Source organism: Scyliorhinus torazame, chromosome 13 (assembly GCF_047496885.1).
Source record: "Scyliorhinus torazame isolate Kashiwa2021f chromosome 13, sScyTor2.1, whole genome shotgun sequence".
Classification (NCBI taxonomy): domain Eukaryota; kingdom Metazoa; phylum Chordata; class Chondrichthyes; order Carcharhiniformes; family Scyliorhinidae; genus Scyliorhinus; species Scyliorhinus torazame.
This window is the reverse complement of record NC_092719.1, coordinates 45199507-45225732: the sequence shown is the minus strand read 5'-3', so window position 1 is coordinate 45225732 and position 26226 is coordinate 45199507. Positions and strand designations below refer to the sequence as shown.

The 26226-nt window shown below is 42.9% G+C and overlaps 1 protein-coding gene across 1 annotated transcript in view; it reads left to right on the top strand.

Moving 5' to 3' along the window:
* Positions 1-25744, top strand: part of creld2 (cysteine-rich with EGF-like domains 2) — a 39081-nt gene extending 13337 nt beyond the window's left edge. The window contains exons 7-11 of the mRNA XM_072471455.1: positions 8163-8273; positions 11134-11217; positions 19616-19711; positions 22124-22264; positions 24621-25744. Coding sequence (XP_072327556.1) covers positions 8163-8273; positions 11134-11217; positions 19616-19711; positions 22124-22264; positions 24621-24700 — 512 coding nt within the window. The 3' untranslated portion in view covers positions 24701-25744. The remainder of the gene's footprint in view (positions 1-8162; positions 8274-11133; positions 11218-19615; positions 19712-22123; positions 22265-24620) is intronic.
* Positions 25745-26226: the final 482 nt, after the last annotated feature.

Below are 26226 nucleotides of genomic sequence, written 5' to 3'. Positions count from 1 at the left end.
CTGACAGTGACGCAAGCCAGGAATTGAACTCTGGTCTCTGAAGCTGTGAAACAACAGTGCTAACCACTGTGCTACCGTGCCGTTGTTTCTATGTTGAATTTATATCAGATATTAGTTAGGCTAGAGTTGAAATATTACATAGTTCTGGGAACGCTATGGCAGGAAGACTATCTGAGTCATAGGAAGGCATTTTCAAAAGGCCTTTGATAAAGTGGCAACATGGCCAAGGACAGAATATGTGGAGTCCGGGTACAAGAAGCAGAAAAATAACCAATCTGTATACAAAATAGAAAACAGTAGTTTCCAGATATTCACAGGTTAGGTAGACTGTGGACCATTAAAAAATTGCTGGCGAGGCCTTGAATTGGAAGCCCTACACCCAGTACCGATGGATCCGATTTTTACAGACGGGGGAAGGTGACGCGGCATTATGCAAACATGAGGAAAACCAAAATTCAACATGGCTATTTGGACTCCATGTTGAGGTCAAATAGACTGCATATTGTCTGCTTAAAAGGCAGTAACCCTGTGTGGAAATCACAAATTGATGGGGTATGTGTAAATGCTCCTGAAGAGTGGATAAGGTCTGTTTAAATGTCATGATGTGACATTTTTAAAAAATGTTCCACCCTTTAAAATGTTTTTTAAAACTGGCTACAGCTGTCATCGATAGTTTTTAAAAAATCTACTGGGTTGCTTTGATTGACAGGCCCGCTGGCGTAGCATCTGTTTGTGCAATTTTAACCAAGCTCTTTGTTGACATTTCCCAAAGGCTATTAGAATATCAGGTTGAAAGCTTGGCTGAGTTTCAAACGGTGCAATTATCTCTGGGGTGGGAGTAGTTTGATTGACAGTTTAAAGAGTCAGTTAAAAGATTAGCTGTTTTCAGATTGGATGTGAATAGAAGTTTGTTTTCATAAGTGGTTCACCACTTAATATATGATTTTAAAACCTCAAGGGTTAATGCAGGAAAGAGTTGTTGGAAGTCCAAGATCAGCCACAATCATGTTGAATGGTAGAGGGGTGCGGAGGGCTGAATGAGCTGCTCCTAATTCTTATGTCCTTGTGTTCTTAAAAGCTTTGAATGGACTTCATATAAATTGAAGGTTTTTTCACTAGCAAACATGTCGAGTAAGAGCCCTCTTAGATTTTAAAATTTTTATTCCACATGACTCCTGAGGTCTGCCCACAGTGGATACTGGATGAGTTGGCATTGGTTTTCATCGAGGTATGACAGGCCATGGGAAAATGGGTAGAGGGGTGTAAAGGGTGAAGGCTAAAGGGCCAGATATCTTCTAAAACATCAGGGACAAAGTCCCCCAGAGAACCAAAGATTTATTTTTATAATCTTTATTGTCACAAGTAAGCTTACATTAACACTGCAATGAAGTTACTGTGAAAAGCCCCTAGTCGCCACATTCCGGTGCCTGTTTGGGTACATGGAAGGAGAATTCAGAATGTCCAAATTACCTAACCACTCGTCTTTCGGGACTTGTGGGAGGAAACCGGAGCATCCGGAGGAAACCCACGCAGACACTGGCAGAACGTGCAGACTCCACACACACAGTGACCCAAGCCGGAATCGAACCTGCGATCCTGGAGCTGTGAAGCAACTGTGCTATCGTGCTGGCCTTCTAACTAGCACTTACTACTCCTGTGCACCCTCCTAGCAGCTGTTTCTGTGGTAGGAGGACCGGACTCCATCCCACATCCCCAGAGTGAAAATTCTGTGACTCGTGTTTCTCTTTACCGAGGGGTAGCACTGGCAAGTCATGGAATTTCAACTACTGACTCGGTCATCAAAATCAGGCCCTGGGGGGTTATAGGTAGTCTGACAAAGGTGGGAAGTAATTGTCAGTGCTGAGACTTGCATAAAAGATTTGGAGTCTGGAATCAGAAATATTTGGGGCTGGCTCCAAACTGGGGGAGAAGGGTAGTTATTGTAGAGGAGGACTGCAGCAAAATATGGGAAGACAATAATAAACTTGTAGAATGGGCACGTAATCAGCAAATGAGCTTCAATATAAATACATTTGATAGGACGAATAAGATGTCACTGAACAGATCACCTAGCATCAATCTAGGCACCAGAAATGACAATGTACACCCAGCCCTATTAATCCTGCAAGTTCTCCCAATAACATCAGGGGTCTTGTGCCACTTGTCCCACACTAGTCAGGCAATAGCCAGATACGGTCATACTCTTCGAATCATATCTTCCGGACAATGGTCCAGGCACCACCGTCCCTGGCCCCCCTTGCTCTCCCCTGCGTGCCCCCCCCCCCCAAAGCTGGTTCATCAGGGTCCCTCCATATTGAGCATCACTTGGAAGAAACACTGAGGATGACAAGGACAGAGAATTAACTCCGGGTGGGGAATTATCAAGATGTGGATTGGTAGCACTACTGTGGACCGAGCTGGCCAAGTGCTGATGGACATAGCTGCTAGCTGGACCTTCGGCAGGTGGCGAGTGACTCGCCCTCACCAACCAAATTGTCGCAGTTCCGTCTGTCTATGACAATATTGGTAGGAGTGACCACTGTACAGTGCTTGTGGAGACTTGTGTCCTGTCTTCACATTGAGGATATCCTCCATCATGAGTCGCACTACCACCATGCCAAATGGGATAGATTTCAAAGTGATCTAGCAACTTGAAACTGGGCATCCATGAGGCACGATCTACTATTGCCATAAAGCCAGGGATTAAACCTGGTTCAATAAAGAGTGAAGAGGGGTATGCTAAGAGCAGCACCAGGTATACCTAAAAGTAAGGCGTTAACATACTGAAGCTACAACACAGACAAACAGTGGAAGCAGCATGCAGTAAACAGAGCCAAGTCATCCCACAATCAACGGATGCAACCTAAGCTCTGCAGTCCTGCTGGGCATGAATATGGTGGACAGTTAACTAACTGGGGGAGGACACTCCACAAATATTCCCCCATCCTCAAATGATGAGAGAGCCCAGCACCTCCGTACAAAGGACACGCCTGAAGCATTTGCAACTATCATCAGCCAAGTGCTGAGTGGATGATCGATCTCGGCCTCCTCCTGAGGCCCCAGACGGTCTTAAACCAATTTGAATCACTCCCATGGCTGAAGGCATTGGATACTGCAAAGGCTATGGGTCCCAGCAATATGTTGCTAACTTTTGGTTGGCTCTTAATTCGTAATTTGCTCTGTTTGTTTAACCTTTGCTCTAGAGTCGCCAGTTATCTTTATGATACCGCCACGAGGTTAAAGTTCAAGCATTGATCAATAACTCAACACACCAATTAGTAAGATTCAAATCAAAACACATTTATTATATACAGTAAGTCACTACTTATGCATATAACTCTACTTTCTAGACTATTTCTATCACTAAAAGGCCTATACTTAGCTTCGGAATTGGCCCACCAGGTCAGGGGAATAAATGGCCTTTCATTCAGGTCCTGAGCGTGCAGGATTCAAAAGCTGGTATGGACTTGTAGCTAGGAGCGCCTATCTCGTAGCGAGCGTTGACTGGAGACTTACTTGGTTGATGTGGCCGCTTGGGCAGTTCACTCTCAGGGGTTGATTCGCGTTGTTGAGTAACCCTGCCAAGAAGACCGATTTGAACTTGGGGACTTTACTTTATTGTCCCCAGGGGCTTCCCGCCCTTCGGGGCGGACCCTGTACCAGGTTCCAAATGATTGGACTGCGTTCCGATCACTTGGATTGATTTCTCCAATACGGAGTTGTTCCCTGATCGCTGGGCGGTCCCTAAATGTCTGTCTTGGCTCCTGCTGGCTCCGAGGAGTCTGGCTTGGCCTTATTCACCTATTGTGCCTGGGAATCGCTCATTACTATGCAGATGGCTGCTGGTTTCAGTGCTGTCTGGTTTTTGCAAGTTCCAATACACCGGATTTCTGCACTTGCTCGTTTTTTCCTGTGTTGGCTGAATTTCCCTTTAGTCTTTGCGGTTCTCCATTTTAAGTCGGGAAGTGGCCAACCCAGGTGGCTACAAATAGTACTTTGATTTATGCTACAGAACTAGCTGCTCCCCTCGCCAAGCTGTTGTAGTACAGCTACAACACTGGTACCTACCTAGCAATGTTGAAGATTGCCCACTTATGCCCTGCCCACAAAAAGCAGGGCATCTCCAAACCGACAGATTACTGCCCCGTCAGCCTCCACCAGATCATCAGCATAGTGATGGTAGGGGTCGTCAACTGTGCTACCAAGCGGCACTTCCTTGGCAATAATTTCACTGATGCTCAGTTTTGGGTTCCGTCAAGGCGACTCAGCTCCTGACCTCATTGCAGCTTTGGTCCAAACATAGGCAAAAGATCTGAACTCGAGATGAGATGACAGTGACTGCCTTTGACACCAAGACAGCATTTGACCGAGTATGACATCAAGGGGGCCCTAACAAAACTGGAGTAATAAGGGGGAACATCCTCCACTGGGTGAAGTCATACCCAGCACAAAGGAAGATGGTTGTGATTTTAGGAGGTCAATCACACCAGTTCCCGGACACTGCTGCAGGAGTTTCTCAGGATTCTATCCTAGTCCAACTATCTTCAGCTCCTTAAACAGTGGACCCCCTCCTCCCCATCACATGGTCAGAATTGAGTGCTTTTGCTGATGATTACAATACTTGGTATCATTATTAACACCTCAGATGCTGAAGTAGTCTATGTCTATATACGGCAAGACCTGGACAGAATTCAGGCTTGAACTGATAAGTGGGAAGTAACATTCATGCCACAAAAGTGCCAAGCAATGACTACCTCCAGCAAGTGATAATCTAATCATTTCCCCTTGACATTTAATGGCATCACAATCACTGAACTCCTCACCATCAGCGTCCTGGGGTTATCATTGACCAGAAATTGAACTGGACCATCCGTATAAATACTGTGACTACAAGAACCAATCAGAGGCTGGGAATTCTAGTGAACAAATCACCTGACTCGCCAAGCCTGTGCACTACCTACAACCTACAAGTTAGGAGTGCAGTTGTGTACTCTCCACTTTCCTGGATGAATGTGGCTGTAAAAACACTCCAGAAGCTCAGCACCATTCAAGACAATGTTTCTATAACTCTTGGAGCTAAAGGGTTCAAGGGATATGGGGGGGGGGAAGGTGGGATCAGGGTATTGAACTTGATGATCATAATGAATGGCGGAGCAGGCTTGAAGGCCTGAATGGCCTCCTGCTTCTATTTTCTATCTAAAGTCAGCTTAATTGACATCCCAACCTCAACCTTCATTATTCACTCCCTCCTCGAGTGGCATCAGTGTGTACAATCTACAAAATACACTGGAGCAACTCACAGACACTCCTTTGACAGCACCTTCCAAACCTGACACCTCTACCACCTAGAAGGACAAAGGCATGGGAACATCACCATCTGCAAATTCCTCTCCAAGCGACACACCTTCCTGAATTGGAAATATATCGCTGTTCCTACTGTGTCACTCAGTCAAAATCCCTGGAATGCCGTTCCTAAAGGCACTGTGGATGTCCTTACATCATGTGAACTGCAGCGATTCAGAAGGGCAATTCACTGCCACCTTCTCAAGGGCATTTAAGGATTGGCAATAAATGCTGGCCCAGCCAGCGACGCCCACATCCTGCGAAAAATCAATTAGAGCACGAACCTCTTAATTGCGTTTGGAGGAAGAGGGACCTGGAGTTACAGATACATAAAACAGTAAAGATAGGGACACAAGTTAAAAAGGTCACTTTAAAAAGAAATCAAATGAAGGGATTTTTTCCTCCAGAAATAGAGGGGCTATGTTAAGCTTAGAGAGAACATTGGTTAGATCTCAGTTAAGTATTGTTCAGAGTTCTGATTTCCATATTGTACAAAAATATAGAGATATTGGAAGGTGCTTAATGGATTTACGATGATGATATCAAAGCTGAGAGATTATGGACTGAATTCTCTGCCGCTGGGATGCTCCGTTTTGCCGGCAGCCCAGGGGTTTCCCGACAGCGTGGGGCTGCCCCACAATAGGAAACCCCATTGACCAGCCGGCGAAACGAAGCATCCAACCGGCGTGCTGAACCAGGGGCGAAATTCTCTTGTATCGGCGCGATGTCCGCCGACCGGTGCCCAAAACGGCGCAAATCAGTCAGGCATCGCGCCGCCCCAAAGGTGCGGATTCCTCCGCATCTTGGGGGGCTGAGCCCCAACCTTAAGGGGCTAGGCCCGCGCCGGACTAATTTCCGCCCCGCCAGCTGGCGGAAAAGGCCTTTGGTGCCCCGCCAGCTTGCGCGGAAATGACATCTCCGGGCGGCGCATGCGCGGGAGCGTTAGCGGCCGCTCACGGCATCCCCGCGCATGCGCTGTGGAGGGAGTCTCTTCCGCCTCTGCCATGGTGGAGGCCGTGGCGAAGGCGGAAGGAAAAGAGTGCCCCCACGGGACAGGCCCGCACTCGGATCGGTGGGCACCGATCGCGGGCCAGGCCACTGGGTGCACCCCCCGGGGGCCAGATCGCCCCGCGCCCCCCCCCCCCCACCCCCCCCCAGGTGCCCGCCCGCACCGCCTTGTCCTGCCGGTAAGGTAGGAGGTTTAATCTACGCCGGCGGGACAGGCATTCTAGCAACGGGACTTCGGCCCATCCGGGCCGGAGAATCGCGGGGGGGGGGGGCCCGCCAACCAGCGCGGCGCGATTCCCGCCCCCGCCGAATATCCGGTGCCGGAGAATTCGGCAACCGGCGGGGGCGAGATTCACGCCAGCCACCGGCGATTCTCCGACCCGGCGGGGGGGCCGGAGAATCTCGCCCCAGGACATTGGCACGGCGGGATGGAGAATCCAGCCCAATACCTGTCGGGAATTTGAGGGGTGAGTTGAAAAGATTATGAAAGGGTTTCATAGGAAGACGTGAAACTGGTGGTAACACTTTGAGGTGGAGACTAGCAGTTGGGGCCATAAATATAAGGTAGTCACCAATAATTCCAGTAGGGATTTCAGGAAAAGTGTCTTTACTGAAAAAGTGATTCGGAAGTAAAGCTCAGCACTGTACCACGAGGAGTAATTGAGGCAAGTAACACAGATGTGCTTGAAGGGACAACTGGATAAATGCACAAGAGGGAAAGGAATTGAAGCTTCTATTGATGGTGTTAGATAAGACAGGTTGGAAGGAGGTTGATGTGTAGTGAAGACTGACATGGACATTTGTTTCTGGTTAGTACTGCATAACTATGCAAAAAGACAACAACAATGAATTATTAGAATGTTGATAATGAGCGTTTCTAGTTCTGAATTAAGTTAAAACAATTGAAACAATTTGATTGTGGCAGTGACAATCCACCTGGGATCTACTGGAGGTTTTCAAAATTTCTGAACCGTTTATAAGGAGTTGAATAGAAAAGATGGTTTTCATTGGTTTCAGTATTAGTAACAGACTAAGGATTATCACCTGCGTGTTCCCTTCCAAGCCCCACACCATCCTGACCCGGAAATGTATCACCATCCTTTGCGGTTGCTGGGTCAAAATCCTGGAACTCCTTCCCTAATAGCACAGTGGGTGTACCACAGGGTCTGCAGCGGTTCAAGAAGGTAGCACACCACCATCTTCTCGAGGGCTGTTAGGTTTGGACAGCATGTGCTGGCCTAACCAGCGACACCCACATCCCCTAAAATAATTTAAAAAAATTTATAAGTGCGAGTTTTCTTTTCAAGCTGAATTATTGTAACCGGGAATGTTTTGCCAGAAGTTGGTTATTGAGGCAGAGTGCAAAATGACTTGTGTTTCCTTGCAACAGTGACGACTCTTTAACAGAGCTTTTAATTGGCTGTAAAATGCTTTAAGATGTCCTGAGGTTGTGAAAAGTGCTGGGTAGTTGATTGGCCCTATAACACGATGTGAAAAGTGCTGGATAGTTGATTGGCCCTATAACACGATGTGAAAAGTGCTGGATAGTTGATTGGCCCTATAACACGCTGTGAAAAGTGCTGGTTGTTTTTCTTTCTAAATGCGAAGGCAGGGAAATGAAATTAGGATAGCTCCAACTGAACAGATATGATGGGAAATGTGGTGGCCTCTTTACTGTGGACCCAAACTAACAAAGTAGTTGGACAGATGTTGGTTTCATAACAGATGTGTTCCGCAACAGGTAGTTTATCACCAAGGAATAAAATTGGCCTGCAGTCAGTTACATAATGAATATTTTGAATTCCATACAGCATGTCATCCTGCCTGCAAAATGTGTAGTGGTCCCTCGAACAAGAACTGCACTGAATGTGTCACTGGCTGGGTAGAAGCTGGTCCTGATGATGATGAACATGCCTGTGTGGGTAAGTATGCTTATATCATTACAGTTCATCGGACTGCATTCCTTTCTCTTTCTCTTATTTATTTTCAGATATTTGAGAAGTTTAGAATTCATTAGCATCATATACACGACAAAGCTAAATGCTTCTTCACTGCTGATGAAAGTTAGATATACTCTGTAAACTCAAGGGACAGTAGTGTTTCAGTCACTAAGCTTCCAATTGTTCCAGTCAATTGATCCTGTGAGTAATGTAAATGTTGCTTTATGATGGATAGTTTCATGCACGAGTAATTTGGCTTTTTAAAAAATGGATTCCAAAGTAGTATTATACATTTTTCCCCTTTTCAACTATTGGCGTTTCGGAAATATTGCAGGACTGGTGCTGAATAAACACATTTTCCTTAATGCTACAGAGTTATTAAGCAGGACAGACTTCATTTGGAAAATGCCTGCAATACCATATTTCTGCCAGCAGATGACATGAATGCACTTTGCGAAGGTACTGACAAAGTACCAAATTGTAATCCTTCGCTCAATAATGTCCGAAGCAATTCAAATAATATATCATGATAATAAAATAAAGTGTTCGCAAGTGTTTATTGGGTACTTTTATTCAGTTTAACGTAGCATTCGCCAAATAGCAAATAATAGTCACTAGATAGCTGGAAGTTTAAAAAAGGTTTTAAAGTGAGGTGAAGGATTCTATCACGGACTTGCAAAGCCATTGTTTAAACTTTGATTTCAGAGCCTCTAAACTACAGAACTGTGAACATTCCATTATGCTGTGCGGCACAGTAGCGCAGTGATTAGCACTGCTGCCTCACGGCGCTGTGGACCCGGGTTCAATCCCAGCCCCAGGTCACCGTCTCTGTGGAGTTTGCACATTCACTCCATGTCTGCATTAGTCTCAGCCTCACAACCCAAGGATGTGCAGGGTAGGTGGATTGGCCACGCTAAATTTCCCCTGAATTGGGCACTTTAAATTTTAAAAAAATTCCAGTATGCTTATGCTTAACACTGGCGATTTTAAGTCCTGTGAGTCATTTGCTGTTTCTAAAATTTTAATTTTCTTTGCTATCCTATTCAAATCACCACCAAGGTTGTCTTCAGAGATAGACTTTCTGGATGCTTGTTCCTCTTATCTGATGAGATTGTTTTGTTTGAATTAAGATTGTTTGGCACGAGGCCTTCAATTCAGCCCAAAGCAGCTCAGTCTTTTGACTTGATTGGATTCTTAAACAAAGGCATTTATTGATGAGCTGTTACTCTCGATGTCGAACTCTTGTAATGGGAGAGCACTCCAATATACCATGAACGCATAACTATTACTTAAAAACCCGTAAGAAATAGAAATTATCCTATTCATCATACTTCATCCAAGCGTCTGCCCAATTGTATGGCTGATGCAATGATTTTTTGCATTTCTTTATGCTCACTGCTTTTCCTGTTTGGCAGCACACTCGTTAGAACTGCTGCCTCACAGGCCCAGAGACCGGAGTTTGATTCCGACCTTCTGGAGTTTGCATATTCTCCCCGTGTGTGCGTGGGTTTCCTCCAGGTGCCCCGGTTTCCTCCCACAGTCAAAAGGTGTGCAGGTTAGGTGGATTAGCCATGCTAAATTGCCCCTTAGGTGGGTTTACTGGGTTGCAGGGATGGGGTGGGGGCATGGGCCGAGGTCAGGTGTGCTTTTTCAGAGAGTTGGTGCCGATCAATGGGCCAAATGGCCTCCTTCTGCACTGTAGTGATTCTGTGATTCTAAGTTTGATTTGGCTTGCAGCTGTTTTGCAGCATCCACGGTATTTAAAGAATTTTTTATTATTAAGTATTTCTGAAAAAAGAAAGATGCTATCAAAGCTTTTTGTCAGGATAGCTTGCAAAAAATTATCAAAATAAACAGGAACAACAATTTATACTGCATGGGAAGAGTGCAATATAACTTGTGGTTCCCATTTTACTGTTGGGGCAATTTCCTATGAACCCCCTGATGAGTGCAAGATGAAAAGCTTTGAGCTAATGCTTATTGACCTTCTTCCTTTTCCACACCACCTCCTCAAGGATGCGTGCATGCACACGCATAACATATAATGCCTCCAATGTGCACTCTTGTTTCATGATTTTTATCTGGCTCCTCATCCCCCCCCCCCTTATAATTTTCTGTTCAGCTTAATTCCACAACTTCCATTCGGAGATTTTTTTTTTCCCCAAGAATCCTAAAAATCTACCTCTACCTAGTTGTGGTCAATTTATCTGGGACATTCTTCAAAAAATATGATTTATCAATTGTCAGGCCGTCTAGTAATACATTTTGTGTTGTACAGTTCTCCTTCCTTCTCTCTGCCCCACACAGTCCAATGTTCACTTATCATGTGTGATGGCGATACTCTGAGACTACCTTAATGGGTTTGATAATGAAATATTTTGTAATGGCAGTCGAGGTATAAAACAGAACATTTTTCCACGTTGGATACCTATTGTTGGGATCCAGCACACATGAGTCAAAAATTGTCTGTTTCAGCAATGGGCCTTAAAACGCGACTGACACTGGTGCAGTGTAAAGTTATCATTAAGTTTTAGCATTTTCTAAATTTTTTTTGTCTCTCTGAGTAAGATTGAAAATCTAATGGCAGCTGGCAGCAGTTCTGCTGTAAACGTGCTCCTGCTAGGATTGACGATGTCCAAAAACGTTTCAAAAGCATTCTTGGCAGCAACTAAGACTTTTGTTCTATGCCACAAAGTACCCTGTTCGCCTGTTTGTAATATTAGTGTTACGCAATTGGGCCCAGATTTTGCACCCTGGCGTGGGCTAAATTGTCAAGTTTTAGATTACAAAGATTGTTTGCTCTTCTCTCTACTATATAACTGAACCTTTCCACTTATTGTAGATGTCGATGAGTGTGCAGCAGAAACTTTACCTTGCAAACAACATGAGTACTGTTCAAACACAGAAGGGTCCTACTCCTGTGAAGGTATGTCTGTTCATTTTAACCTTCATTTCACGAGACCCACAAAAGCAAATATACATTTTCAGGTATCTGCACTGATAACCTACAAAGACTAACAATTTCACTCCATTGGTATTGTTCAAAGCAGGCTGTGCATATAAAGATTGGAAATTGAAAGCGGCAAACCAGCACGCCTTTGACAGCAGGACTACCTCCTACTGTAATATGAACCATTTCAAACGGGAGGCGGAGTTAGCAACAAAAGACCACCACCATGATGAATGCATGAAATCCTCTCCCATCCCCTCTCTACAGATTTCAGAACCCCTCTCTCCCAGAACAGCTTTCCAAACAATTGAGAATATTTAAAAGAAACTAATACCTGTTTATACTGTTTTCAAAACATTTATGCATGTCACTTCATTGTTTGATTTAAGTCGATCTTTTTAGGTTCCTTCAAATTGTCCAAAACTGTGCAGATTAAATAATTGGCCCTTCGTATCCAGGGATGTGCAGATTAGGTGGGTTACGGGGATAGGATGGGGGGAAGTGGACCTAGGTAGGGTGCTCTTTCAGAGGATCAGTGCAGACTTGAAGAGCCAAATGGCCTCCTTTCTGCACTGTAACTTGCGGAACAGTAACAAGGGAACTTGCGGCATAGGTTGGTACCTGGGACTTCGTGTTGTGGCCATTTTGGAGACATGGATAGAGCAAGGACAGGAATGGTTGTTGCAGGTGCCGGGATTTAGATATTTCAGTAAGCTCAGGGAAGGTGGTAAAAGAGAGGGAGGGGTGGCATTGTTAGTCAAGGACAGTATTACGGTGGCAGAAAGGACGTTTGATGAGGACTCGTCTACTGAGGTAGTATGGGCTGAAGTTAGAAACAGGAAAGGAGCGGTCACCCTGTTAGGGGTTTTCTATAGGCCTCTGAAAAGTTCCAGAGGTATAGAGGAGAGGATTGCAAAGATGATTCTGGATAGGAGCGAAAGCAACAGGGTAGTTGTTATGGGGGACTTTAACTTTCCAAATATTGACGGGAAACGCTATAGTTCGAGTACATTAGAAGGGTCCGTTTTTGTCCAATGTGTGCAGGAGGGTTTCCTGACACAGTATGTAGATAGGCCAACGAGTGGCGAGGCCATATTGGATTTGGTACTGGGTAATGAACCAGGACAGGTGTTAGATTTGGAGGTAGGTGAGCACTTTGGTGATAGTGATCACAATTCGATTACGTTTACTTTAGTGATGGAAAGGGATAGGTATATACCGCAGGGCAAGAGTTATATCTGGGGGAAAGGTAATTATGATGCGATGAGGCAAGACTTAGGATACATCGGATGGAGAGGAAAACTGCAGGGGATGGGCACAATGGAAATGTGGAGCTTGTTCAAGGAACAGCTACTGCGTGTCCTTGATAAGTATGTACCTGTCAGGCAGGGAGGAAGTGGTCGAGTGAGGGAACCGTGGTTTACTAAAGCAGTCGAAACACTTGTCAAGAGGAAGAAGGAGACTTATGTAAAGATGAGACATGAAGGTTCAGTTAGGGCGCTCGAGAGTTACAAGTTAGCTAGGAAGGACCTAAAGTCCATGTAGACGTTGTCTACATGGACTTTAGCAAAGCCTTTGACAAGGTACCGCACGGTAGGTTGTTGCAGAAGGTTAAAGCTCACGGGATCCAGGGTGAGGTTGCCAATTGGATTCAAAATTGGCTGGACGACAGAAGGCAGAGGGTGGTTGTAGAGGGTTGTTTTTCAAACTGGAGGCCTGAGACCAGTGGTGTGCCTCAGGGATCGGTGCTGGGTCCACTGTTATTTGTGATTTATATTAATGATTTGGATGAGAATTTAGGAGGCATGGTTAGTAAGTTTGCAGATGACACCAAGATTGGTGGCACAGTGGATAGTGAAGAAGGTTATCTAGGATTGCAACGGGATCTTGATCAATTAGGCCAGTGGGCCGACGAATGGCTGATGGAGTTTAATTTAGATAAATGTGAGGTGATGCATTTTGGCAGATCGAATCAGGCCAGGACCTACTCAATTAATGGTATGGCGTTGGGGAGAGTTATAGAACAAAGAGATCTAGGAGTACAGGTTCATAGCTCCTTGAAGGTGGAGTCGCAGGTGGACAGGGTGGTGAAGAAGGCATTCGGCATGCTTGGTTTCATTGGTCAGAACATTGAATACAGGAGTTGGGACGTCTTGTTGAAGTTGTACAAGACATTGGTACGGCCACACTTGGAATACTGTGTGCAGTTCTGGTCACCCTATTATAGAAAGGATATTATTAAACTAGAAAGAGTGCAGAAAAGATTTACTAGGATGTTGCCGGGACTTGATGGTTTGAGTTATAAGGAGAGGCTGGATAGACTGGGACTTTTTTCCCTGGAGCGTAGGAGGCTTAGGGGTGATCTTATAGAGGTCTATAAAATAATGAGGGGCATAGATAAGGTAGATAGTCAACATATTTTCCCAAAGGTAGGGGAGTCTAAAACTAGAGGGCATAGGTTTAAGGTGAGAGGGGAGAGATTCAGAAGGGCCCAGAGGGGCAATTTCTTCACTCAGAGGGTAGTGAGTGTCTGGAATGGGCTGCCAGAGGCAGTAGTAGAGGCGGGTACAATTGTGTCTTTTAAAAAGCATTTAGATAGTTACATGGGTAAGATGGGTATAGAGGGTTATGGGCCAAGTGCGGGCAACTGGGACTAGCTTAATGGTAAAAACTGGGCGGCATAAACTGGTTGGGCCGAAGGGCCTGTTTCCATGCTGTAAACTTCTATGATTCTTCTATGATTCTAAGAGAGAGCTAAGAAGAGCCAGGAGGGGACATGAGAAGTCTTTGGCAGGTAGGATCAAGGATAACCCTAAAGCTTTCTATAGATATGTCAGGAATAAACAAATGACTAGGGTAAGAGTAGGGCCAGTCAAGGACAGTAGTGGGAAGTTGTGCTTGGAGTCCGAGGAGATAGGAGAGGTGCTAAATAAATATTTTTTGTCAGTATTCACACAGGAAAAAGACAATGTTGTCGAGGAGAATACTGAGATTCAGGCTACTAGACTAGAAGGGCTTGAGGTTCATAAGGAGGAGGTGTTAGCAATTCTGGAAAGTGTGAAAATAGATAAGTCACCTGGGCCTGATGGGATTTATCCTAGGATTCTCTGGGAAGCTAGGGAGGAGATTGCTGAGCATTTGGCCTTGATCTTTAAGTCATCTTTGTCTACAGGAATAGTGCCAGAAGACTGGAGGATAGCAAATGTTGTCCCTTTGTTCAAGAAGGGGAGCAGAGATAACCCCGGTAACTATAGACCAGTGAGCCTTACTTCTGTTGTGGGAAAAATCTTGGAAAGGTTTATAAGAGATAGGATGTATAATCATCTGGAAAGGAATAATTTGATTAGAGATAGTCAACACGGTTTTGTGAAGGGTAGGTCGTGCCTCACAAACCTTATTGAGTTCTTTGAGAAGGTGACCAAACAGGTGGATGAGGATAAAGCTGTTGACGTGGTGTATATGGATTTCAGTAAAGCGTTTGATAAGGTTCCCCATGGTAGGCTACTGCAGAAAATACGGAGGCATGGGATTCAGGGTGACTTAACAGTTTGGATCAGAAATTGGCTAGCTGGAAGTAGACAAAGGGTGGTGGTTGATGGGAAATGTTCAGACTGGAGTCCAGTTACTAGTGGTGTACCACAAGGATCTGTTTTGGGGCCACTGCTTTTTGTCATTTTTATAAATGACCTGGAGGAGGGCGTAGAAGGATGGGTGAGTAAATTTGCAGATGACACTAAAGTCGGTGGAGTTGTGGACAGTGCGGAAGGATGTTACAAGTTACAGAGGGACATAGATAAGCTGCAGCGCTGGGCTGAGAGGTAGCAAATGGAGTTTAATGCAGAAAAGTGTGAGGTGATTCATTTTGGAAGGAATAACAGGAAGACTGAGTACTGGGCTAATGGTAAGATTCTTGGCAGTCTCGGTGTCCATGTACATAGATCCCTGAAAGTTGCCACCCAGGTTGAGAGGATTGTTAAGAAGGCGTACGGTGTGTTAACTTTCATTGGTAGAGGGATTGAGTTTAGGAGCCATGAGGTCATGTTGCAGCTATACAACACTCTGGTGCGGCCGCATTTGGAGTATTGCGTGTAATTCTGGTCGCCGCATTATCGGAAGGATGTGGAAGCATTGGAAAGGGTGCAGAGGAGATTTACCAGAATGTTGCCTGGTATGGAGGGAAGATCTTATGAGGAAAGGCTGAGGGACTTGAGGCTGTTTTCGTTCGAGAGAAGAAGGTTAAGAGGTGACTTAATTGAGGCACACAAGATGATCAGAGGATTGAATAGGGTGGATAGTGAGAGCCTTTTTCCTCGGATGGTGATGTCTAGCACGAGGGGACATACCTTTAAATTGAGGGGAGATAGATATAAGACATGTCAGAGGTAGGTTCTTTACTCAGAGAGTAATAAGGGCGTGGAATACCCTGCCTGCAACAGTAGTGGACTCGCCAACACTAAGGACATTCAAATGGTCATTGGATAGACATATGGACAATAAGGGAATAGTGTAGATGGGCTTTAGAGTGGCTTCACAGGTCGGCGCAACATCGAGGGCCGAAGGGCCTGTACTGCGCTGTAATGTTCTATGTAAGGATTCTATGATTCTGTGAAGTTCACTAGTAGCTTTACAAGTTCCACATGGATGAAAGCAGCTGAAAACCACTCCTAAAATGTACAGAACGGCCCTCACCTATGGCCAGCATGAATACACAGTCTACACTAAACAGGATCTCAAAATGTATGTGCGGTTTTAATAATATTTCTTTGGAAGCAGTTCCAACAATTAATTGACTTTTTGTTGAGTTCAAAAACAGGAATGAAAAAAGGCACCAAAGCAGAAAGGTCTTTATTTGTCTCAGCCCTTGTTGAGTATTGAATTGGTTGTTCTAGGTCAAAAAGCAATGGAGTGCAACAATTGGTCAGGACAGCTCTGAACTGGGCAAGGGAAAGGATAATTTCCTATGGTTCTCGCTCATGTTTCCCTACCCATTCTGGAAATGCAACATTTTGGATATCTGAGGAGGAAATGAGCTGTGGTTACAGTGTCAAGTAGCTAATGGACATTGCTGTTTATGTTTGCATTGGAAGAATTGCAAGTTGAGCCTGCAGTGATGTCTTTTTTTATTGTAAGGAATCAACGTTCTAAAGCGAGGGCAGATATTAGTGAACCAAAACACAAACACCTAAAGATTTTTTTCTATTAGATATTTTTATTAAGAGTTTTTCCATTTTTACAAATAATGCAACAAACTCTCAAAACTGGTACAGGATAGCATAAGTGCTTCTCCATACATGAATAAAGAAAAAGACAGGCGAACACCAACACAATTCATTCAGCTTAATCATTAAACTTGGTTTATACAAGGAAAACGCAATGACCGGATAAGCTAGAGAATGAGGGAGAAGAGGAAACAACCATAAAAATGTGGTAAAATTGTGCACATCTTCACGTGTAGCAATTGCTCACACAGCCAACAAAATTATAGGTTACGATTTTCATGCCCTGTTCAGGCATGCACCCCACCTCCAGTTATACAGAGGCACCAATGACACATTATAATGTATTTTTCTCTGTTATGAGACCTGCCTGTACATTTTGCAGGAGCCAGTTAACAATTTGTTTAACCCAAAACAAAAAACCCCAAACATTTAGTTCTAAGGTGATATTTTACATTTAATCACAAGACGCAACAAATCCTCAAAATCTAGTACAGTGTAGTGTGATCATATACATACAGAGAAGATCAGTAAATATTCTTATAATTGGTTCAGGTTGTAGTCGTTTTTTCCTTTTTAATATGGAAAATGAAAGGATAAAAAGAATCGAAAAAGGGTGGAGGATTTTGGGATAAAGTCATGAGCACATTGCACTATGGTGCATGCCCTCCTCCATCGTGCAACAAAGCGAAAGCTACACAATACATGATCTCTTATGGGGTAAAATACAACCAATGGGGTAAAATACAACCAATCAGAACCTAACTCAGCCTCCCAAGACCTCCAAGCAATGAAAGGATAGCCCAGAAAAAGAGGAACAACAGGATACCACCATTGGTACAAGGTGTGCCTTGGCAGTGTACACTCTTGTATACAGGAGCCAGTAAGCCAAGGATTCTTGCACCCTGCCAAGACCCGCTACACAACAGACCTTACTCCTCTCCAGCCAAATCAGAGATACCATTCAGGCCCTGCCATCACTAGAAACCTTAAACTGTTTTCCACCAAGGAAACTCCACCGACAAGAAGAAGAAGAATCGTCAATTCACCTGGATATCCTGGAGGGAGATGCAACTGTCCTCCCAATAAGATAAGGGAAACCCTCTAGATTAAATATAACAAATCGCAGCCTGTATCAGCAGCTCATCTACCCAAATAAAGAAAGGAAACCCCAGAGAGAGCAGAACACTAGGATTAAACAATAGACGTCAGACATGATGTAACAATGTATACTTTTGCAAAAAGGATACCAGGAGCATAACAGCACAATAGGATACTGCACAGGATAAAACCATACCAACCACCTCTATGCCAAACCATCCATCACCCAACTGTGGCACAACTCATCTCTGAATAAAGTGTTGAGTACCAAAAAATGAACTCGCTGAGTGTAAAAGCAAAGATTGTAGCACAACAAAAACAGGTATGCACATCCCTCATGTCATACAACCAACTCAGCATGATTTTCGCAGGATAACAGGCAACAAACACCCCTGTGCTCATATGATGTACGCTTGTCGGTGTAAAAGGCAATAACACAAAATCAGAGGTATAATCACAAGGGAACAAAGTTCAGGATTAATGATGAGCTGCAGGATAATATAACCATCCACAGACCTTGGAAAGACCAAAGCCATGACAGGACCATTGAGCAAGATCCATCCAGAGTTTAACCGAAGCCTTCGTACATCGGCCATGTCATCGTCCCGAAGCCCCGATAAAGAGAAACGTAAGTCCCGGCAGGTAGCAAAGACCCAGCAGCCTCCAACGCTTCTCAACGAACGTAGAGGACAAGACAACATAAGATCGGTGGTCAGAGTCTTCGACTGACCCCAGGCCTCGAAGAGCAGATACAATGTGCTCCATCAAACTCACAACCTCCAGATGGAGGCTATGAAAGCATGGCAGCTAGGTATCAAACTCGGCCTGGATTTAATTCCGAGCTCCCCTTGGGAGACGAGATGCACTAATATTACTCCGGCCCCATCTTCCCAAATCAACCAGGATGTTCGACATAAAATGCAGCAGGATTTCCAAGGACTGAAGATGAGCCTCCACCAGGGAAACCGCTTTGTCAACTGGCAGGATTCTCTTCTTCGCTTCATCCATTCTCTTTAGGATATCTCACAGTTCATCAGCATGAGCACCAATAACCTGTGCCGGGGAGCCAAAACCATTGTCCAGAATTTCACTCACAATGGCAGGCATCATCTCGTCATCAATGGCATTGCTGAAGTGTAGGTTCTCTCACCAGTGAAACCGCCACTGAAAACTAGGCACCAACCCAGCTTCCCCAACCACCGCAATCAAGCAAGGACTTTCCAGACTTGACTCGACATCCTCATCCCCCAAATTTAACACCAATTTTACACATCAGGATTTTTTTTTTAAAAATTGGAGCGCGTGAAAGTGCAGCCGCTCCCAGAAGATTATTTTGAAAGAACTTGCTAATCAAAATCAAATGTACGGAGAAGTATTGTTGTATACGGAAAAATGTGCAGCAATTGGGAACCTCGGGTGCCCAAAAGCGCTTGTTTTTTTACAGGTTGCATATCCGGGGCCTCGGACAATGCAGGGGTTCATAAGATCTCCCACTTTAACTTAGAAGTAAACTCCAGAGAAGTGGTGGAATGACCATTTTAAAATTGTACTTGATAAATAAAAGATTCTAGAAGCTATTTGACTACCAGAGACATCACTTTCATACTATCTTCATATCTGAGATACACAACACAGATGTGGCCACAGGCTAAAACCAAGACCTTCCAAAGCTTCAGGCACACAGAATAAAACATCTATATATGCAGATTGAGTTGGGTTACCTGTTCTTCAAAGTTCAGTTTGTAAAAACTTTGGAGTTACATGTGATCCTTGGGGCAGTAAAGTTAGACACTCTGTCCTAATGCAAGAGCATTCAACTGATCATAATCTTTCAAATCACTGCCTGCAAACTGAACTGTAAGAATATAGTTTTAAAAGGGGGAGCTGCTTTTATTCCCCTTTGTGGATGAATTGGTCAAGTGGATTCTGTTTTAAATATAAGATCCATAGTAAGCAGTTCCATGAATGTATGCTGTTAGAGGTCTACAGGTCGACATTTAAAATAAGTTGATCTAGTAATATTCTGCCAGTTTAACTTTAATTTCCATACTCTTCAGCCTGTCATGCTGCCTGCGATGCTTGTACTGGAGGAGGTCCAGAAGAATGTATCAACTGTACAACTGGGTACACAATGGAGGAGCAAAAGTGCATAGGTATGGAATGTTCTTCTGGCTGGTGAGGTCAGCTTAGAATCATTTGTGTAGCAGATGCTGGAATCTCTCTTGCTGGTGATCTAGGACCGAACACTTGTGTCCTAATCTAAACACAGACACAAATGTTACAGCACAGAAGGAAACCTTTTATCCCATTGTATCTGCACCATCTCTCTGAGCAACTCCCTTGCCATTCTCCCACCTTCTTCCTGTAACCCTCTAAATTCTTCCTTTTTAGGTAACTTTCCGATTCCATTTTGAATGCTTCAGTTAAACTTGCCTCCACCACAACCTCTTAAGCAGTGCATTCCAGACCTTCACCACTCGCTGTGTGAAATTTTTTTACCTCCTGTTACGTTTGCTTCTCTTACCATTTACTTTAAAACTGTGCCTCTCATACTTGATCCTTTCAGGAGTGAGAAAGGTTTCTTCCTATCTACTCTGTCAGATCGCTCATGATTTGAATACCCCTAGCAAATCCCCTCTCGGCCTTCTCTTGAACAAAAACAGTCCCAACTTCTCCAATCTTATCTTCGCAACCTACAGTAAAAGCAAAATACTGAAGATGCTGTAAATCTGAAGTAAAAAGAGGAAAATGGTGGAAAAGCCCAGCAGGTCTGGCAGCATCTGTGGGGAAAGAAACATGAGTGAACATTTGACTCTTCAGAACTGTCTGTTGTTTTTTTGTATCATTTCATAAATGTAGAGATCCACTCAATCTTAATTTTAAATTGGTTATATTAAGCAGAATATTTGAAAATTGAGAACGGAGCCAGAAAGGAGGGTGTGTGTACCATGTGTGTTGTCTGAGAGCATAACACATCTTATGCAGCATAACATGATTCACTAAAATTAAAATCAGTGGACAAAATTAATGAATGTAGCAAAGATATTTTCTACAAATAAGCTGATGGACCTAAGCTCATCCACTGCTACCTAGTTAATGATCCAAATTAGCTATAGGCCAGAAGCTGAATCAATTTTAGTGGCTATTATTTCAAGTTAGGTGGCCTTTCAATACAATTAATATTATGAGACTTTGTTTACTAGCTTACCTCTTCTCACTTCAATCTGTTCTGAGATTCTGAAATGTATAAGCTGTTAAAATATTTTTGCCGTACCCCAGTTCCTTTTCCTATTAATACCTTGTTGAATTAGGAAAATAGGAACATACAAACAAAGAACAGGAGTAGGCCATTCAGCCCCTCGAGCCCGCTCTGCCATTTAATAAGATCATGGCTCAAATCTACATCTTGCCTATCCCTGATAACCTCTCTCCCCCTTGCTGACCAAGGTTCTATCCACCTCTACCTTATAGATATTCTAAGACTCTGCTTCCACCACCTTTTCAGGAAGAGAGTTCCAAAGACGCTCTCAACACTATGGAATGAATTTCACCTTATCTGGTTAAAATGGGCGACTCCTTATTTTTAAACAGTGACTGTAGTTCCAGATTCTTCCACAAGAGAAACCATCCTTTTCATATCCACCCTGTGAAGACCCCTCAAAAAAGGAGCCTGCGGTGTGTCACATATCCTGCGGGCAGTATCGGTTGTGGAAAAGAAAGATGCCAGCTAGTGACTCCCTGGAACTCCATGGGGAACATGAAATACCTGTCCACATATTTAGCATCAAAACTCATAAGTGATGATATTGTCTACATTTTTGTTCTATACGATTTCTCCATTGATGTATATTTTCTTTGGCTGAGGAAAAACCTATTCCTAACTGGTTATATGAAAGTCGGCATCAGGCCGACTCTGATTTTCATCCGAACATTGCCTGTAGGTAAGCATTTAATATTTGCTTGACCGCATTCCATAAACTTATCATAGATTGAGAATTTCTCTTTGTGTGAACCAAAGTCCTATCCTATTCCAAAGCAGAGCCTCTTGGACCTATAAAGTGATATGCTACCTTCCCCACAACTTTCAATTGGTGGCATTTTCTGATTCCACCCACCCTGGGACCAGAAATTTCTGCCCGAGGTCAATAGACCGTTGGCTTGTCCGTTATATTGACCGTCCCATCCAGCACAATTCCCACAGCTGCTGGGACTGAAAGATTTAGGCCTATGTTTTTTTTACACCCCATACACAGGAATGGGAAGCGTGCCAAATAAATTAGCTTTGTCAAGACTGACTTTGATTAATGATGCTCTAAATCCAAATTTTTTAAGTCCTGTTCAGTTTAAATAATCTTACATCAATTCAACATGTTGTCACACATGACAGAAAAGAGGATGCAGTATGAAACTAAATCTGTTTAAGAGCTGAACCCCACTCAGTTGAGGGGAATAGGAGAGATGCGCGAATCCTGTAGTTGGCTAATTTTAAAGTTGGTTCCCATTGTGCACTGGACTTCCTTTAGTCTTACCATGTTTTCAATTTTGTTCAATTTTTCCATGATTAGATATAAATGAATGCAGCCTGCCTGATAAAGTGTGTACGCGTGAAAATGAAGATTGTGTCAATACTGAAGGTAGCTTTAAATGCGTCTGCACTGAAGGCTATGAAGACCAAGATGGGGCCTGTGTAGAAATAAAAGTACCAGGTATGCTTGATAAGTTTAAAATTCCACTTGGAATAGTTGGCGATGTTGTCTAACTCTGCAGCTAAGTGAGCAAACTGCTTCATAAAGTAAATAGAGTTAAAATACCTGTCCTAAATCAAACCGTGTTTAAAAATACTGCTTTCTAAAATTTGCAATGTCAAAAACTTTTAAGGTTCAAAAACTTTGGGAAAGCTAATAAATAGTTAACTCGTTTAATTTTTTTAATCTTCTGGTTTAAACCACTGTTGTATATTCCTGCTATTCTGAATCCTGACCATGCCAGGTACCATTGACGGGTATTTTCACTCAAGTTATTTGTCGTGCATTTGCTTTTTTTAGATCATAATATGTAGGCGTCAGAGCAGGAAAAAGGTGAGATTAATGCTTGACATCAAACTTTATTCTTCCACTTGGATACAAAATGTAGAATTGAATTCTGTTCATTTAAATTTGAGTCCCAGGTTGTATAGATCGAACCCCCTGTATTTTTTGCGTGGGTAAGTAATAAGAAGTAAAAGTTCTAACCGTGTCATTAAAGAGAGGAGCAGCAATTACAATTACATTTCTCCCAGTTTGCATGCAAACCCGATTCGAGTCCAGCGTTTTTTTTCGACTCGTCATAGAATCAACTCCTCTTAATACCTACTCGACTTAATACCTTTACATTGCAGAACCACTTCAAGAAATTGTAACGAAAATTTGCCTGTGCGTAGTTGTTTTGATTGTGAACCTTAGTTTGATTTGACCACCTGTTAGGAGACCAGACCCCAACATTTGTTAGGGTAACGGATGAAAACCCCAAACAATTTTTTTTGATTTGTAAAACTGTGAGGAAAGGATATTTCACCCCAGAGATGATGACTTTGACCAGTAGCCATCTTTTCTGTTATAATTTAAACACAGAATTAACCACATTAACATCAAAGAAAAAGCTTTACAATACACAAGGAAAAACTTTAACTTACTATCTATACTGCTACTAACTCAAATTAAGCAACCCAGTACAGTTCAAATGCCATTTATAAATAAAGTTAACAAAACACGTTTACTTGCTTGGCTGTGCAGACCTTTGGAGAGAGAGAGAAACGCTTACAAGAGCAGAGCCCAACTGCTCAACCTAGCAGCATTTTGAAAAACTGCTGTCCGACTTAAAATCCTTTTGTCAGTCTCATCCTGTGGCAAACCAAAAAACTACAGATAAGCCTTGCTTCTTCCATTAATTACATCAGTGTATCCCACAAAGATGTCACATGACTTGCTTAGCTACAAGTCAGTAGCACTCCCTCAGAGATTATCTGCTCTCCAGGGTATCTCCAGCAATCATAACAATATCCCATGAAACCTTTATCTGCAATCAAGTGAGTGGTTGGAATGAACTATGACCTCACCCTTTACCACTCTCTAATTACAGCTTCAGCAGACATACTGCCTGTATGTATTTTAAACCAGGTTTTTAAAAATATTGCTGCAACAAATTTATATCTTTAACCCAGGCTTTTAAAAATGGTATTATAATAGATTCAAAATACAATATATAGCAATTTCTACATTCATCACACAGTCATAGCTTCCTAAAGGAAGGGCTATGGAAAGTCCTGCAAAGCATTATCATTGGCTTGCACCAGATGTGTGCAAGCTGTCTCGCTTCTTCTGTCCTCTGCTAAACAAAATAGCTGGTCTATATCTGCCTACAGCAAGTCCACTTGCATCTTCTGTTTGTTGTCAGAAGTAGTGCTGCCATCTGTTCCCAGTCCCGCAATCATACTGTAGAGTAGTGAAGGTGGAAGGGAGTTGGGGTTGATCAAGAACACCGTGTTTTAAGACAATTTAGCTCAGCAGAGTGTGACTCTTGTCAACCAGTAAAGAGCTGCCCTGGTGGCATATTTTAAATAGGTAAATATTGCAAGGCCCTGCTTGCAGTCAGTGTGCATCCTTTATATACCAGCTGCATGCACAACCCTGCCAGGAGTTTTGGGGCCTTGCACACTTTATATAATTTTTAATCAAGATCATGCTATTTTTGGCCAGGTTACCATAATGGATGGCATTGATGCAAAAAGGCATTACATTTGTTTTAAAATGATGGCATTTACCATCTGTATCTGGTTACAAAGAATTAACCTATACTTAGAAGAAAAATTGGATTATATTTAGCCCTCAAAGCCAATGGAAATAAAAAAAATTAAACGAGAGATGTAAAATGGACTGCCAGTTTTCTGTCATTCGAGTTACATTATATCACAAAGTCAGAATGACCTCCAATGGCTATATAAAGAAATCAATTACCAGACCGAGCCATGACCCAACATTGACAGTGGAGGCTTCCATTTGATAACTGTTCTTATGTTTTCTACAGTACAAACGAAGGACTCTGAAGAGCAAAATGTGGTTGAGCCAGAAGCTTTAGCAGATGTCGCTCCTCATGAAGACCTTTGATGCACCGCTCAGCACATTAGTTTATCTTGTACAAACATCTGTGGGCATATTTTGAAAAGCATTGCCGTTTATTAATGAGGAAGAAGTTATTTTTCAACCAGCAAGTTAAACATGTTGCCAATACGATTTGTTTACATGACAAAAAAATAACCAGTTACTGGCCTGTTTCCATTTTAAACTCCTTGGGTCACAGTGCTCTTTGCTCACTTCGTTGTGTCACAGATATTTAGCTTCTGTCCTTTTGTATGGGAACTAATGTGTCAATTTTTAAAAAACACTTTTGTATTGCTTTTGATATCAGTAAGTGTATCCGGAAGGTTAAAAAGTTTTTAATCTTGATACATGATCTTTATAAAGTAGCACTGAGTCTCGTATCTAAAGATTTAAAATCTAAACCGTTTTCAGTTGACCTTTGTGAATGTACTTTTTTGTTGTTGTGATTGTCAGATCTTTGTTAGCTGGAGATTAGAGCTTTTAAAATGGACATTATAAAATGGAAATTCTGATTTAGTCACAACATCTACTCTGGCTTCTGATTTTAAACCTGATTATCATCAACCAAACATTTTCATTCTCCTCCATGCCAACTTACCTGTTGGACATTTCCAGTATTTTCCCTCATTCCAAATTTTGTATTTTCAAGGTTTGTTCGTACCGTATCATTAATCCCTGAATTTGGAGATCGATGTATCACTTGTAAAATTCTCTCTCTGCAATTATTGTTCATATTCCACTTACATTTTTGGGGACAATTTGAAACTATGATCCTTGAGTTTCATTATTAAGATTTCTCTTTTCAGAATTGTTACTTAACCATGTTTGTGACACTCCAGCACTGATGGCATTGCCTGGTATTAAATTTATGGGAATTGTATGAAAGATACTGTATACATTTTCCAATGGGAATTTCTTTTTTGATCCTGTTAATTAGGAAGTTGTCTACTGCTCATATTACCTCCATTTCAAATCAATACTTGCATTGATGAGGGAAATGCATTTGGACGCCAGTGTGAATAAAGTGGTGCAGCATGTGAATATGTCAAACAGTGGATGTTCCTGCCAGTTTGCACTTTCATTTACCAACCTTTATAAAACTGGGCATGCAGAACAATAGGCTGTTGTGCTCCGTCGGGAGAGCGGATATTATTATTGAAATCGCAGTATTGTCTGGCTGTTGCTGAGTATTTTTTCCTTTTCTTCCATGCCTTTGATACGCTTTAAAATCCTTTGTGACTCTTTGTACTAGTGCATTTTTTCTACTCCCATTGCAATTGTGTCAAGAGGATATTATCACTGTTTACTTGAGAGGGAGCAACACTGGTGTGAAGGCAGGCTAAATTGCTCCTGAGAGGGTTGACACCCGCTAGTACCCTCATGCCACTAAATACTATCAAAGGGGCACATATATTCAGTGTGCTATGGAAGGTTTGCTGTGGGTGCTTCAATTGAACAGGGAAACTGATCAACATGAGGAGAATGGTGGTGCAATGGTTATATTAGTGGACTGATCATCCAATGGACGAAAC